At 43.1% G+C, this 17472-nt stretch overlaps 1 protein-coding gene across 1 annotated transcript; it reads left to right on the top strand.

Annotated features, from left to right (window-relative positions):
• Nucleotides 1-3367: 3367 nt before the first annotated feature.
• Nucleotides 3368-13053, top strand: LOC311225920 (galectin-3-binding protein B-like; the record flags this gene model as incomplete). The annotated part of the gene is given in 6 exon segments (XM_084311311.1): nt 3368-3461; nt 10390-10566; nt 10569-10580; nt 10787-10918; nt 11097-11358; nt 11979-13053. Coding segments are annotated over 6 exon segments (1752 nt in total).
• Between the last annotated feature and the right edge of the window lie 4419 nt (nt 13054-17472).

Raw genomic sequence — 17472 nt, 5'->3', positions numbered from 1 at the left:
GAGACGCTGGGCTTGCCTGTTCGAGCCCAGCGCTCCACATTTGCTTTCAGTTTAGCTGGTCGTCCGCACTAATACACATTGGCCGTATTAGGGGGTGGAAACTGATGGGTGGGGATCGGGCGTTGTGGACAGCGACTCCTACAGGTCGGTTGGTGCGCCTGCGCAGTAGAATCAGGAAGTGTCGGGGGCAGCGTGAGCCTCCCACGCGTTACTCCTCGCCACTGAGAGATCGAGCTGCGCAGGTGAAAAGATGCGACTGCTGTTACCTCAAGTACCGGAGGGGACTCGTGCTATGTATGACTTAGTCCACATTGCAGCCGGCTTGTGGGAGGCAAGAAACAGCGTTCGTGACAGGGGAGGGTTGAATTGGATGATACGAAATTGGGATGGGAGAAAAATATAGAAAAATGGGAGAAAAAGTGGATAAAAAAAAAAAAAAAAAAAAAAGAGAAGTTTGACGTCCAACCAGAGTGCAAATGTGACAGTGAAGTGCAACAGAGATATACAATGTAGGCTACAGTTGATTAAACTGGGTACAAAATATATAAATTAGTACTACTGAGTGTAGTGCTGCTAATCAGATGTATATACAGAGTTGTAGTATAATATGTACCTGTGAATCGATACCGGTACCCAACGGTACCTTTTTTTCGGTACTTTAGTCTCTAAAAATGTAATCTACCTATACCTCAGGTGTAAAAAATGAATCCCAAACTTCAAATAATTTATTATCATTATTTATTTAGAACAATTTGTTAATATATATATATATATATATATATATATATATATATATATATATATATATATATATATATAATATATATATACACACACACACACATATCTTTAAATAAAAAATAATATTTTATAAAATAACAAGTATAAAACGATTAAACAAACCAGAAATGAACTATTGTGCTGAACTAAAAGGTACACATCTATATATTTAAATAAATATACCTGAAGATGTCGATGCCTCAGTGTCGTCAACGGAGGGTTCTTCAGGTGCTGGCTGCAGGCTTGCTACGTGTAGCTGCTGCTGCTGCTGCTGGGGGGCTTGTCACATTGTTTTGCATTACCGAAATGTGACACGGGTGGATGTCCTGTGCACGTCCCTGCTTAAAAGTACCCGGATTCGGTACCCATCCCTACAGTGGCGGTTGGAATGCCCCACGGGCCCCGAGGCGAATGCCCCACGGGCCCCGAGGCGAGATTGACAGCTCGGGCCCCCCCCCCCCCCCCGATATTTATTGTATTATTAAAAAAAAAAAAAAAAAAAAAAATCCAACATGAAACAAAACATATCACAATACAATAATAATACGTCAAATGTATATACTCTCTTTTCTGGACTCTTTTCGTATCACAAACAGTACTGTATTTGCAAATCTGGTATGTCATGTATAGATGTAGCACTACTGTCTATCTGTATGTCATTATGTTATAATGAATTGAAAATGGGGGACCCTGATGTAAACAAGACGAAAGTGTTTCTCTGGTCTGCATCCCCTTAACAATTGTATGTATTGAGCTGTACTGTATTGTACCCATTCTGCAATCTGTTAAATAAAGTTTTCATTCATTCACCATGACATGTTTAGGTATTTGGCCAGATCCAGCTTGTCTGTGATGAGAGTGTTTTCTGTCTTTATGATTGACTATCATCATTAGATATTTCAGTTTCGTTATTACAGTAGCTGGCTAACAGTACGTTAGTTGACTAATACCAGAGTCAGAATTGGGTAATATGCCGACTACTGGCAGTGATGCGACCTATGTTACCACATAACTTTTGTCATCTCTGGTACTATGCAGTGCACTATGCAAAACGGCAAAGAGATAGGTAACGTTCGTTAAGTGCCAAATTACCATCATCATGATACACCCTCACATAATTCACAAAGTGTTCACATGCGCCACCCATGTGGTAACCTAGAAATACCATAGATTGTGGCTAGGTGGTAACGTATATGTTTTCTATGATCACTATGAATTGAAAATGGGGGACCCTGATGTAAACAAGACAAACGTCTTTCTCTGGTCTGCATCCCCTTAACGAGCCGTACTGTATTGTACCCATTCTGCAATCTGTTAAATAAAGTTTTCATTCATTCATTCACATTACGTTAGTTAGCATCCAAGCTAGCGTGATAACGTTAGTAGTACTAGGTAGCTTACCTGCAATAATGTTGTCATCGTCCTGGACAGATAAGACTTGTTAAATCATAATATATCCACACTTTGTGCTGGTAAATGTCCCCTTTAGCTGCTCGGCGTCGTCGGATTTTAATACACCACGGTGGTGATGTGGGGGACCCTGATGTAAACAAGACGAAAGTCTTTCTCTGGTCTGCATCCCCTTAACAATTGTATGTATTGAGCTGTACTGTACTGTACCCATTCTGCAATCTGTTAATAAAGTTTTCATTCATTCATGTTTCAGGTGACTTATTATGTTGTGTTTCTCTGATGTCGCGTTCACGTTACGTGGGAAGAAGCGGAAGAACCAGAGGACATCTCATTGCTACAACTAGGAAGCCTTCACGCATTGACTCGATCAAAACGCCCACATCCATACTTCCGCAATTCGTGACGCGAAGTGGGAGATATCGGGGTCTATAAAAAATCCCATATGTCCTAGTAGGAATTACAACTAGGAGGCTGACGTGAATGGTTTTTCCCAGTCGGAAGCTGATTCTTCCGATTCTTCCCACGTAACGTGAACGCGACATCAGAGAAAAATATCACCTCCGCGCTGCTTGTGAGATTTACGTGGCTACGTCACAGCTAAGGAAAGGGAGCGCTGGATTTGTGCAAAACGCCCTGTTCCTAAACCACACGCTATCAGTCGTACTCGTACCACAGTACTGGCAAAACGGGAGGAGCCTAGAATCAAAACAAACGCACCAGTCCCAGTTGCCGTTACCACCAGTTGTGTTCGATCCAGTCCCACACGCGAACGGCAACTCCATTCAGTCCCGGGCCCGGGCCCCCCCTCCCGCCAGACGGTGGGCGGGCCCTAAGGCCGCTGCCTCCCCTGCCGCGCCTATAGCTCCGCCCCTGCATCCCTAATAATACAGTAATAATAATAATGTAATTTGTGGCCAAAGAAAACACTACTCTATCTTGTATTTGGGACAAACACAGAATATGCTTGTCCTTTCATTTTTATTCTATTCTATTCCATTTTATTGTGTGCTATTCTGTTTTATTCTACTGTATCTTATTCTATTATATTCCATTTTCTTTCTTACTCTGCTTTATTCTATTCTATTATACTCTGCTTTATTCTATTGTTTTGTAATGTATATGGTGCTAAATACGTGCTCTCTGTAGGTGTGTGGAGTCGATCATCACAGAACAGATGAGGAAGTACAAGGCCTGTCTGAAGGACATCAGCAGTCTGGAGTTTGTGGAGAACAAGGCCAAGAGCAGACTCATCTACGTCAGAAGAGAAGGCACGTCACATACATTGGTTTCTGCCAAAGGACAAAGGGTTGAATATACACACAGGTGGTTAAATATAATTATAAGATTGAGACGAAGTCCGATTTCAGAATATAACAAAGGATGAGTTTATTCTAAGTCACACAAGTAAAGGATTCCACCGCGGTCTCACGCAGGAGGTCCACAGATGGAATGCTGTGACTGACAGCAGATTTTATACACGTAAATTCCTCCCATAAATTCGTTTTACTTTCCATATGTACAGACTGCTGATTGATCAATATAGTGATAAAAGGTAATGGTTGTTCATGCCAAAAAGGCGGTGACCGTTCGTCATGTGTTGTGTCTGTTACGTCAATCTTGCCCAGTGAAAACGTCCCTGAGATCCAGTCTGTTCTGGTTGGAGAAGATACATTTAAGAATGTTCTCATGCCTTTATGAACAATGGTGTATTATACGGATATTAGCTTATCTGCAATAGGAACGCAAATGTTCTGACTCCCAGCTAAAATAATCACAGATAATGTGTTCAGCAGAAATCCAATGAATGGGATTTGTCCAAAACTGCTTTAAGGTACTATGAGGCCTGCACAAAAAGGCCTTCACTCCTTATCGGAATGGATAAGGAAGGAGTGTTCTTCATTTCATTTTTACTGGGTGAGATTCACTTCAAGAGGCGCTTTTAAACAATGGCATGTCTTATTGTATCACATCATGGTCACAAACCTCACAAACCATACTAAAACCCCTAACTATAATATACAAACAGGCTATAAAAATCATGGACCGTAAGCCAATACGATGGCATCACTGCAGTGTTTTGAATAAGCACAATCTTTTCACGTTTGACAATTTTGTAATTTTCTGTAATATTAGACTTGTTTTTAAATGTTTGCACGATCATGTCTCATCATTATTTTCTGGACTGGTGGTTAGACGTTGAAGCTCTAGTAGAGCAAACACACAAGCTTCCAATAATGGTGACTGTACTGTTCCCATGTGCAAGAGTTCGTTTGGACAGTCTGCCTTCTCTGTTAACGGGGCAAACTTATGGAACTCTCTGCCTACTGGCTTAAAACTGGAGTCCATGCCAACGTCTTCAGTAGAGGACTCAAGGTATGGCTGAAATCAAAGCAGCAGTGCTCACATATGTAGACTAGACGCGGACTGGTTTTGTTATTTTGATCATGGACTCTTGCTCTGGTAACTATTTGTTCTGATTTGTGATTTTAATTCTGTATTTTACTGTTAATTTTATTCTATCTTTTAGAAAAGCCTCAATGTGTTGAAAACTAGCACTTGTGCTATAAACACGCAAAACAACACATCTGGTCTGTCGACTGTGACTGGTCCAATGTAGCTGTGGTGTCCATTTTAAATAAACGTTTTCATTCATTCATTCATTCCAGGAATTCATGTTAATTAAATTCATTCATTTATTGTCCATACCTTCAACCCATAAAAACCAACATAAAATCACATCACATTATTATTTTGTAGCAAGTAGTTTCGTTGTTGCTGCCATCCTTAGTTCACATCCTCTACGCACCTCCAAGGGAAGTTATGGGATGTGATCAATGTAATATGGGTATAACAATGCAGATACTGGTATCAGATAGTAGGAATGATACCAGGCTGAAATAAGCAGCTGGTGTAGATAATTTACCCAATACTGAAATCCAAGTGACTTTTCACAAATATCTCAATCCTTTTTGCCCATTGACATCTGTATTGTTCAGTAAAAGTAATGGACTGGATTGGTACTTTGTATCACCCCCCCCCCCCCCCCCCCCCCAATGTACAGTAAATTACCAAGTATGGTCTTGTCAATATTCCAATGTACAGTTTTGCTTGTTCAGTTGTACAGTGTCCCCCACCCACCCCTCCTACCCCCCCCCCCCCCCCCCCCCCCCCCACCCGCCCAACCACCTCCAATGTACAGCCCGCCCCCACCTACCCAACCTCCTCCAATGTACAGTTTCTACGTCAAATGTATATACTCTATTTTATGGACTCTTTTCGTATCACAAACAGTACTGTATTTGCAAATCTGGTATGTCATGTATAGATGTAGCACTACTGTCTATCTGTATGTCATTATGTTATAATGAATTGAAAATGGGGGACCCTGATGTAAACAAGACGAAAGTGTTTCTCTGGTCTGCATCCCCTTAACAATTGTATGTATTGAGCTGTACTGTATTGTACCCATTCTGCAATCTGTTAAATAAAGTTTTCATTCATTCACCATGACATGTTTAGGTATTTGGCCAGATCCAGCTTGTCTGTGATGAGAGTGTTTTCTGTCTTTATGATTGACTATCATCATTAGATATTTCAGTTTCGTTATTACAGTAGCTGGCTAACAGTACGTTAGTTGACTAATACCAGAGTCAGAATTGGGTAATATGCCGACTACTGGCAGTGATGCGACCTATGTTACCACATAACTTTTGTCATCTCTGGTACTATGCAGTGCACTATGCAAAACGGCAAAGAGATAGGTAACGTTCGTTAAGTGCCAAATTACCATCATCATGATACACCCTCACATAATTCACAAGTGTTCACATGAGCCACCCATGTGGTAACCTAGAAATACCATAGATTGTGCTAGGTGGTAACGTATATGTTTTCTATGATCACTATGAATTGAAAATGGGGGACCCTGATGTAAACAAGACAAACGTCTTTCTCTGGTCTGCATCCCCTTAACGAGCCGTACTGTATTGTACCCATTCTGCAATCTGTTAAATAAAGTTTTCATTCATTCATTCACATTACGTTAGTTAGCATCCAAGCTAGCGTGATAACGTTAGTAGTACTAGGTAGCTTACCTGCAATAATGTTGTCATCGTCCTGGACAGATAAGACTTGTTAAATCATAATATCCACACTTTGTGCTGGTAAATGTCCCCCTTTAGCTGCTCGGCGTCGTCGGATTTTTAATACACCACGGTGGTGATGTGGGGGACCCTGATGTAAACAAGACGAAAGTCTTTCTCTGGTCTGCATCCCCTTAACAATTGTATGTATTGAGCTGTACTGTACTGTACCCATTCTGCAATCTGTTAATAAGTTTTCATTCATTCATGTTCAGGTGACTTATTATGTTGTGTTTCTCTGATGTCGCGTTCACGTTACGTGGGAAGAAGCGGAAGAACAGAGACATCTCGTTGCTACAACTAGGAAGCCTTCACGCATTGACTCGATCAAAACGCCCACATCCATACTTCCGCAATTCGTGACGCGAAGTGGGAGATATCGGGGTCTATAAAAAATCCCATATGTCCTAGTAGGAATTACAACTAGGAGGCTGACGTGAATGGTTTTTCCCAGTCGGAAGCTGATTCTTCCGATTCTTCCCACGTAACGTGAACGCGACATCAGAGAAAAATATCACCTCCGCGCTGCTTGTGAGATTACGTGGCTACGTCACAGCCAAGGAAAGGGAGCGCTGGATTTGTGCAAAACGCCCCTGTTCCTAAACCACACGCTATCAGTCGTACTCGTACCACAGTACTGGCAAAACGGGAGGAGCCTAGAATCAAAAACAAACGCACCAGTCCCAGTTGCCGTTACCACCAGTTGTGTTCGATCCAGTCCCACACGCGAACGGCAACTCCATTCAGTCCCGGGCCTGGGCCCGGGGCCGGAGGGGGGGCCGGGGCCCGGGCCCCCCCTCCCGCCAGACGGTGGGCGGGCCCTAAGGCCGCTGCCTCCCCTGCCGCGCCTATAGCTCCGCCCCCTGCATCCCTAATAATACAGTGATACAGGTGTAAAGACAGTATGCTAGTAGTGATGCTGTCCAGCAGCTTAACTAGTAAGAGTACGATACGTACAGATTAGGGCTGTCCCCGACTAAGGATTTGGATAGTCGACTATGATTGGCCAAAATTTATATATATTTTTTTTATCATTCCATTTGGGCTGTGGGGGGTGCTTAATGTCTGAAGGAGTCTACTGAAGGCTTCTTGTCCTCTGCAAAAGCATGCAATTGGTCCACTGATGGTGGATACATCTTGATATTTGTCTAGTCTAGTGTGTTCATTAGATGGGTGAAATCCTCCTTCAGTGCCTCTGTGCCTGTTTCCTTAGGCAGTTAGCCTCTGGTATGCATGCCATTAGCGTTAGCCACGCTTCTAAGCCTCTTTTCTTTTGGAAAGAATGATAATAAAAAAAAAAATTGTAATTTTTTTTTATTCCACTAAGAGGTTGGCAGTCGACTACGGCTCCTTTCGACCGATTAGTCGACTAATCGACTAATAGGGGTCAGCCCTAGTACAGATATTGAAAGATATGACTGGTTTTCATTATGATTGTAACAGGATAAATACGTAAAGTACGTAATACCTATATTCAGGGCCTTTCTTAAACTGGTTAGTTGTTAAAGTAGAACCACGATAACAGTCTGCCTCTGGCTCGGGGGTGGTGGGGGAAGGACGCCATCTCAGCTAAGACGTGTCTCCAACTCAAGGCTAGAACCGTGATTCTAGGGGAAAGGTTAGAAACGGCTAGATAGTGGTGCGGGTCGCGACGAGGCGAGTTAGACTGAGCTCCAAGGGCAGAGGGCAAATTATTTTGAGATAACACCACAGAGAAAAGGAGGGTAGATAGCTCATTAGTCCGGTACCGGTACGAGATTGATATCACGCCATAAATAGATGAATACAGATTTATTAATGTTGCGTTTCTTTTTCTCCCATCCCAATTTCGTGATTCCAATTCTTCCCTCCCCTGTCTTGAACGTTGCTAGTCTATGCCTCCCACTGGTCGGCTGTAGTGAGGATAGAAGCCTTGCATCACGTGTCCCCTCCGGTACACGAGGAGGCAGCCTGTCGCATCTTTTCACCAGACAGCTCGAACTCTCAGTGGCGAGGAGTAACGCGTGGGAGGCTCACGCTGCCCCCGATACTTCATGTTTCTGCTGTACAGGTGTCACCCAACCGACCTGTAAGAGTCGCTGTCCACAACGTCCAATCCCCACCCTCTAACACTGCCAATTGTGTTAGTATGAAGGCCGGCCAAGCCGGTAGCAACGCCGAGAGCTGGGCTCGATACCAGCATTTCCTGCGTTAGTGGCGAGCGCCTTGCCCACTGCGCCACTCAGCCGCAGTCTGATATTCTATATTCTATATTCATATTTCAAATTGCATGTGTCCGGATGGCAAAATTCAGTACTGTATCTACAAAAAACCCTGTAAATCATTTCCTGCCAGAGAGAGAGAGAGAGAGAGAGAAGAGAGAGAGAGAGAGAGAGAGAGAGAGAGAGAGAGAGAGAGAGAGAGAGAGAGAGAGAGAGAGAGAGAGAGAGAGAGAGAGAGAGAGAGAGAGAGAGAGAGAGAGAGAGAGAGAGAGAGAGAGAGAGAGAGAGAGAGAGAGAGAGAGAGAGAGAGAGATTTTAAGAGATAAGGAACCGACAGAAAAACTGTTGAGCTTTTCCGGTCGAGTTCAGTTGAGTCTTGACAGTGAGACGGGACAATCTGGTAGAGAGCAGGCAGTCCCCCTGCTGGAGAGCGAGAGCAGGGCGGAAGGGAAATGGAGCGTGTGGATAGCGAGACAGATGAGATGGATATTTTCTTAGCTTTCCTTAGCTTAGACCTTTAAAGACTTTCAATTCGTTCTTCATTCTGTATGAGAACCTTTGTTTATGTAAATAAACTATCCTTTTTTATACAAAATGGACGATTCAACGTACATTTGTTCCGACTGCACGGGGGAGAAGAGATAGGTGTTTTAGGCAGTAAGCCGTGGGAGGACAGAATTCCACCGAACGATTGCCTCCATGAAATAAAACAATACACAACACAGAGATGGCCAGGAGAGTAAAAACTTAAAAATGTAAATAAAAAATTACTAAAAACCTATGACTGAACTAATGGACTAAGAGGGGACAGCCCTATTTGTTATTATAGTTCTGTGAATACAGGTTGTTCTACTTGGTTTTGTTTTGTGTTTTGCCACAGGGTTACAGCATGGTGACATGAGGCTAGTTGGGGGCCAGTTATCTAATTAAGAACTAAAGTATAGCCTACATATTATTGTATTGAATCAAAAAGGAACATTCACACTCGCAAAAGTAATGTTTCCATCACTGATCTATAGTAAAGTATTAGTTATAGATTTGTTATCGGCTACATCATAACATTTTACTTATCCCTGCAGTTTTTTTTTTTTTTTTTTTTAATTGATCTTTTTTCCCCTCCTTTTTCCTCCGATTTTCTCCCATCCCAATGTTAGTCGTTATGCCAATTCCCAATCCCCTTCCTGGTCGCTGCGCACTTACCCCCCACAGTCGGTCTGGGAGAGTGGAGGCTATCACGTGCTTCCTCCGACACACGTCTAGCCAATCAACCGCTTCTTTTCACCTGGCAGCGCGGACTCTCACTGAGAGCGTGTAACGTGTGGAAGGATCACACTACCCCCCTTAGATCCTATCCGCACTGAGCAGGCGCCCCGACCGAACTGTAGGAGTCGCTGTTTACAACGACCCGGACCCACCCCGCCAGCTTTCCCACCCTCTAATACAGCCAATTGTATTAGTGTGAACGGCCAGCCAAGCTGGTGACAACGCCGGAGCTGTGAGCTGGAATCCAGCGTCTCCAGTATTGGTGACGAACGCAATCTCCGCTACGCCACCTGACCGCCTTATCCCTGCAGTTTTGAACTTTGATAGAGCTGCCGCCTTTTAGTTGATTATTCAGTCGGTTTGGTCTTAGTTGACTGAAACATTATACATAGTACATCCCTGGTAAGCACTACATCTAAAGAGGTCATTCTGTATGATTGCATATGGAAAATGAATCTATTAATCGTAAAGCCTTTGTTCAATGTTGTTTTATTGCAAGGGATATGCTTATCATTTTCCAATGACACATTCATCCCCCCCAAAAAAACATTAAAAAAAAGGTTATTGTTTTGTGTTTTGCCACTATGCAGGGTTACAGAATGGTGACGCGAGGCTCGTTGGGGGCCAGTTACCTCATGAGGGCCGTGTGGAGGTCTACTATAATGGAGAGTGGGGGACGGTGTGTGATGACAGCTGGGACATCGCGGAGGCGCGAGTGGTCTGTCGTCATCTCAACTTCCCTGGAGTTGTGTCAGCGGTTACTGGAGGGTGTATGGTCAAGGTCAATTACTATTTATTAATTTATTGTTTTGTTTTTTTATTCACACAACTGCCATTTTGTTCTTATGTCATGCTCAAGTTGGGATTCCTTTGATGGAAAGGAACCCCAACCTGAGCATTGCATAAGAGGAAAGTGTCTGCCATGTGAATTATGGTCAATGTCAGATTTTTGTGTCGATTTTCATTCAACAAGGGTTTCTGTCTCAGGTCGTGGTCGAATCTGGATGGATGATTTAAACTGCGAGGGCACTGAGAAGGACCTGTCCCGCTGTCCCTTCAAGGGCTGGGGGGTTACAGACTGCAACCACGGTGAAGACGCTGGCGTAGTCTGTGAGAAAGGTTTGTCCGATTAATGTCCAAAAGCCTTTTCATCACATTATAGTCTCCATGGAGCCACCTGTATCTGTGGTTAAACTTACAGTAACGTCTTGGTCCAATCATGTGACAGTTAATGTGTATAAAGAAGACTCCACCAGTACATTATCGATACCGTGTCTCTCTTTTTGATCTGTTTCAGCCTCAGCCCAGAACATCAGCCGTGAATACACTGTGACCCACAACGCCATGCTCCCTGAACTGCTGGGTGAGCTCTTCCACAGTGGACGTGGCTGTGACCTGGAGGTCTCCGTGGTGGTGGACAACAGCACGGTGGAGACCATCTGCACTCACAGACTGATCCTCTCCTTGGAGCCGCGGACGACCTCCTCCTCCGTGAATGACAGCAGCCTCAGCATCAACGTCAGTTCTGACTGCCGCCCATACGTCACCACATTTGTCAGGTAAATGTGACATTATTGCATATTTTCTGTGACCTCTGAAGGTTATGTTTTAAAGTGATATGTCATCCATTTATGCTGACTCTGATTACATCCTATTGAAGTTGGCTGGCTGTATGTTTGAAAGTGTCTCATCTTCATCAATATTTCCTTTGAAGTCTAGTGGAGTGAAAGTATGAAGTTCCCTACAATTTAAGTGTGAAATACTTGGTTACTTTCCACCACTTCTTATTGTATGGCTCCTATGTGTTGGAGATTCGATTCGATTCGATTCGATTCGATTCGATTCGATTAGATTAGATTAGAAGTGCAACAGCAATATACAGGTGATTAAACTGGGTACAAAATATATGAATTAGTACTACTGAGTGTAGTGCTATCAGATGTACAGTATGTATAGAGTTGTAGTATAATATGTACAGTGATACAGGTGTAAAGACAGTATGGTAGTAGTCATACTGGCCAGCAGCGTAACTAGTAAGAGTAGGATATGTACAGATATAGATATAGTATCGTCTACAGATATGTAAAAGGACTATATGCAGGTTGTAATGGAAAGAGTTACTATTGAGTTACCATTCTGGGTTTAGAAAAGCAATAGCTGACCTGACCCTGTCTTCCAGGTACCTGTACACACGACAGATCACTATCACTGTATCCTCTGCGCAGTGCATTCACAAGATGGCGTCTGACTGGGGTCTGCAAGAGCTTCAGGAGGAGGCGGGGAAACTGTTCCCTTGGCTTCTCCCCGACGACTCCACCTTCCAGACCCCGAGTTCTCTGTACGAATACTCCGTCAGCACCGGTGACAAGGCGCTGCAGCAAACTTGTCTCCGCTACCTGGCGTGGAACTGCGAGGCTCTGGTCCGTTCCCCGGCCTGGAGCGGCCTGCCCCGGGCCACCGTCAAGGCTCTCCTGTTCCGCTCCGACCTGGTGGTACCCGACGAGGCCTTCGTCCTTAAGGCGCTGGAGAGCTGGGAGGCAGCCCAAGGGAGTGCATCTAACCTTGACCTTTTGAGATGCATCCGTTTCCCTATGATCTCGGCTGAAGATCTGTACCGACTCAAAGGTGTTCGCTACCAGGCCGGCAAGCTGCAGGGCTTCCAGTTCAACTCTCTGCCTATTGGACATTTATTTGGTGAGCTCATAAGTCACTGGAGACCGTACACACCCAGGATCTACACCGGTAATCCCTGGAGCCACGTGTTTAGTTTACAGGAAGTCAACCATTATAGATCCCACGGCTACTTCATTCGCAAAGGCCAGCGCTATGAAAGTCTCAGTGCCACTTTCCGTACGCCGGTGCACACCAGCGCCTACTTCACCCTCTTCAGGGACATGGGCTGGTCGACCAACGTGTTAATCAGAAGCCATCAGTGCTCCAACGTGGTGACCTGCCCGGCCGCGTTGCTGGTACCACAGAACAACAACCGTGATTTACCCGTGGAGTTTCAAAACAGCATTCTTTACCAGAACAAGGTTGTGGTGTTGTGTGAGGGGGAGTATGTGGTCCACGTTCAGGACTTCAAGCCTCTCAACAACCAGGACATGGCCCTCATGCCGGCTAACAGCAGTGCAGGTCAAGCGTATCCGTGCCACTCGGAGCAGGTCAACTACCGCGTAGTGGTTCGGCCCAAGTACACCACAGGTCTCAAGTTCACAGAGGAGGAGGAGGAGGAGGAGGAAGTTGTTGATTAGGAGGAGGGCAGGATGCCCTTTTGGGTCTTTTGCCTTTTCTCCAGTTGATTAGCCTATGTTCACCCAGTGTTCGGTGATACGCTTTTATAATAAAAATGTGCTGCATGCAGAAGAATCGTGTTAAAGAAAGATGTTAAATGATGTTTTATTAAAGGACATTTTCTGCCTCGTCTGTAACGTCGAGGCACATGAATTGTAAAATGTCCCTCTTCTTCTCCGTCTCTCGTCCCTATAGCTTATCATCTCCTCCAGGCTCCTTCCTGGAGGTGGTCGTATGCAAGGAGGGAATAAGGAGCAGTAGTGTTTTTATTTTTGATTGTTAATGCACTGACCCAGTGGTTCCAACACTCAACTGATAGAAAGGAAACTTTACAGTCAAGACTGTTATGCTGGTTTGAAGGAGAATATGTGCTCTATTCCTTCTCATGTACTGTCCTGGAATCCAAGGGGATCAATAAAAGAACATCTTATCTTATCATGAGCTCCTAGTGAGGGGAAAGGAGGTGGGAGGAGAAGTCATATTTTGTCATCTTTAATACAGAGAACCAATCAAGTAATTTACTGTGCTGGGAGGAGTCTTTCAAACACACTAAGGCCCGAGGACAACATTGACAAATGAAAACTAAAACCAAGCCTTACTTACCATAGGAACCGAAAGGATACTCTGAGCATTGGTTAATAATGAAGATGAAGAGGTCACTGTGTTGTCCTCTGTGATATAAAAGAACCCCCGGGCAGCGTGTCGATGTGTCCTTGAGCAAGACACTTAACCCTTAATTGCTCCCGATGAGCAGGTTGGCACCTTGCATGGTCGCCTCCGCTGTCGGTGTGTGAGTGTCGTGAATGGGTAAAATGTGAGGACCAAAAATTGCAAAGTGCTTTGTATAAAAGAGATATATAAAAGCACCATTTACCATTTAATGTGGTCCTCCAGTGCAATTTCTGGTTTCTACCCCCCCCCCCCTCTCTCTTTTAAATGCATGTTTTATTTGATCTTACAAGCAAAATCCAAAAATATTTCTCTCTTTCCAGTATTTCTCTGGTAATTTCCCAGATGTTGGCCCACTGTGGCTTGATACTGTCTTTAGTCTATACTGTATATTAAATATTTGACCCAACTGAACTTGTACTGGTTATGGCTGTGACCATAAATACAATAACAAATATATAATATATTTTTATTGTCTGAGGAGCCAAATCATAGATTCTTGCACTTTTCTTTTGACAGATAAGGAATATCTTATCTTACACACTTTATGTGTGCATTGTCACCTTTGATGAGTTTATCTTTTTGAATATTGAATTAGAATTCTGACAATTGCCTCTGCCAGCACTGTCTCAACAAACATCGAAGCAAGAATACAAAAATATAATAACAATAATCATGATTCATGTAGAATGATATAATATACAAATATAGTTTAATCATATAACCATCTACATTCTATGAGCAAGGATAGCTTTTTTTTTTTTTATCTCGTCTTGTCCTCATCATGGAGCTAAGAAAGGTCTTGGTCATAACTACATTTAAAACAAGACTGTCTTGAAAGCAGTTGAAGTGGTCACAGTTTCTAAGTCAAAAGAAGCAGCAGTATTAAAGCATTTTGACACCATAGGCTCGGCGTTGTTTTATGGTGACTGGAATCTTGCTTGAAAAAACAAACTGCATTGCAAATAGTTCTATTATCTGTATTTGCAGTACTTACAATGCAGTCATGTTTTGTTGTTTTGTTTCTGTAGACTACTACCAGCATTTTATATATTATACTATATATATATATACTTTCAGGTTTTGGGTGAATTGTAAAAGTCATAATTTCATCATGTTTAATATTTGGTTGCAAAAGCAGTAGAAGACTGCGGTCAAGCCCCTATAGAACACTATTCTATATATATCTATGGTCAAGCCAGCCTGCACTTCGGTAATCACAGTCAAGTGGACCACTCGTTTATTTCCTTTTGCGCATACACATGCCTTATTACGGTAAATAGGTTTTAGTTCCTGCTACACTAACGTCTATTTCCTTTTGCGCATACACTTGCCTTATTACGGTAAATAGGTTTTAGTTCAGGCTACACTAACGTTTATTTCCTTTTGCGCATACACTTGCCTTATTACGGTAAAGAGGTTTTAGTTCCTGCTACAATAGAAGTTACCTGTGTGCTTTTTTTCCCGTAGCCTTTGGTTGGTTTAGCGCCGAAGGGTCTCTTCCGCCTTGTACATATATTCTCTGCTTCAAAGTGGTTATGCTTTGGCCCTCTTTTGAAGTGGGTTATGCTTAGAGTTAGGCCTGTTAGGGTTAGTGTTAAGGTTAGGGTTAGTGTTAAGGTTAGGGTTAGGGAACAACATATAATTAAGCATTACATCACACGCAGGAGTGGTTTGTGACCAATAAACCATGCCTAGGGGTGGTCGTTAGGCCCGAGGCGCAGCCGAGGGTCGTTAGACCCCCCTAGGCATGGTTTATTGGTCACAAATCACGACTGCACGTGGTGTAAAGCTTTTATACAACTGCCAGATTCATCCAACCTTATTTCTATACAATAAACACACATTAATCGAAGATTTATTGAAAAAACCATCCGCCAGAAAAAGTAGTTCCCACAACTCCATGTGGAAGCAGCTTGAAGTGCATCCAACCAAACTAACACATCCAACTGTGTATTATTGGAATGATTGAGAGAAGTTGCCTCATGTGGAAGCAGCTTGAAGTGCATCCAACCAACTAACACATCCAACTGTGTATTATTGGAATGATTGATTGAAAATTTTATTACCAGATGCAGAATGGGTACAATACAATACGGGAAAAAAACGTTTTCTTCGCCCTATTTTTTTATTTATTTCTTTTAGCCTAAACTTAACCAGTTGGAAACCAGGGGTACAGTAATAAAATTAGCAATCAACCAATCAATCAATTCAATAGACCATGCTCACTTAAAACAGCGCTGCTTCTCTCTCAGTCTGACTCCCCCGCTGTTGCAGACAGGAGTGTGTGTGTGTGTGTGTGCGTGTGTGTGTGTGTGTGTCACAGTGTGTGTGTGCGTGTGTGTGTGTATGTGTGTGTGTGTGTGTGTGTGTGTGTGTGTGTGTGTGTGTGTGTGTGTGTGTATGTGTGTGTGTGTGTTTGTGGGTACGCCAGCGTCGGACAGTGTGAGAGAGAACGCTGCAGTCAGAAAGTAGGAAGGAAGAAATTTAAATCAATCAATTAATCTATCAATCAATCCGCGATTTTTCTTTTGTTCTAGATTGAGTCAAGACCCATCAATTACATCATCCAACATTGTTTAAAGGACTAACACATTCCCCTTGACAGAATCGCTTCATATTTAGTCGTTATGGTGCTTTCAACATAACCATTTGTTGTCCGCGATCTTGTTTTCTCCTGGAGTGAGCCGGGGAGGGTTATGTGATTTGGTTGTGGGCGGGTCCTGAGCCCAGGACCGTGGATTGTTGCCAATAAAGACGTGTGAATGGCCAATCAGAATCGAGAAATTTGCATGCCGTTGTATAATTATTTATAAATGGTTGTTGAATCTTTGCTGTACGCCGGCTAGCCCATCAGAGGCAAACAAAGGCTACGGAAAAAAGTTTCCCCTTCACGTGTTATCCTGTGTTATCCTTACCTTGATAACGAGGTAAGTTCCTTTCTATCTCATACGATTAGCGAGAGATGTTGTTCAGTTACAATATTTCATGTAATACGCGAGTGTGATATGAATTGAAAATGGGGGACCCTGATGTAAACAAGACGAAAGTCTTTCTCTGGTCTGCATCCCCTTAACAATTGTGTGTATTGAGCTGTACTGTATTGTACCCATTCTGCAATCTGTTAATAAAGTTTTCAATCAATCAATCAATCAAACGTTCATCCCCCTTAGCTAGCATAATTGCTACATTCAGAAAGGGAATGTGGCATTTCAACATACAGTAAAAGCCCTCGGACATTTTATTGATTGACCTGTTTTATTGATTCACGGCACTATATATTAATATAATGAAATTACCAATTATTTTGTACATGTTTTCACTTCTAAAAAGCCCGTAAATCACCCAGACCTGGATTGTTTCCCCAGAGCGCTGGCTGTTGGACTGGGCACCAACACAAGGTCCCCTCCCCCAGCCACGTTCATGTTGGCTATGGCTGGCTAACTGATTGATTGATTGATTGATTGAAAACTTTATTAACAGATTGCAGAATGGGTACAGTACAGCTCAATACATACAATTGTTAAGGGGATGCAGACCAGAGAAAGACTTTCGTCTTGTTTACATCAGGGTCCCCCATTTTCAATTCATCATAACATATATGACAAATAGTAAATAGATTTGAATTTGCCATCAGGCAATAATTCGGTGTGAATGAATTGAAGTGGACGGCCATCTTGTGGTGGCGGTACGCATTACAAAACAAACAA

The sequence above is a fragment of the Notolepis coatsorum genome (genome assembly GCF_963971535.1).
Source record: "Notolepis coatsorum genome assembly, chromosome: 3".
NCBI lineage: Eukaryota > Metazoa > Chordata > Actinopteri > Aulopiformes > Paralepididae > Notolepis > Notolepis coatsorum.
Note: the sequence above shows the minus strand (reverse complement) of the source record. Positions and strands in the feature narration are given on the sequence as shown.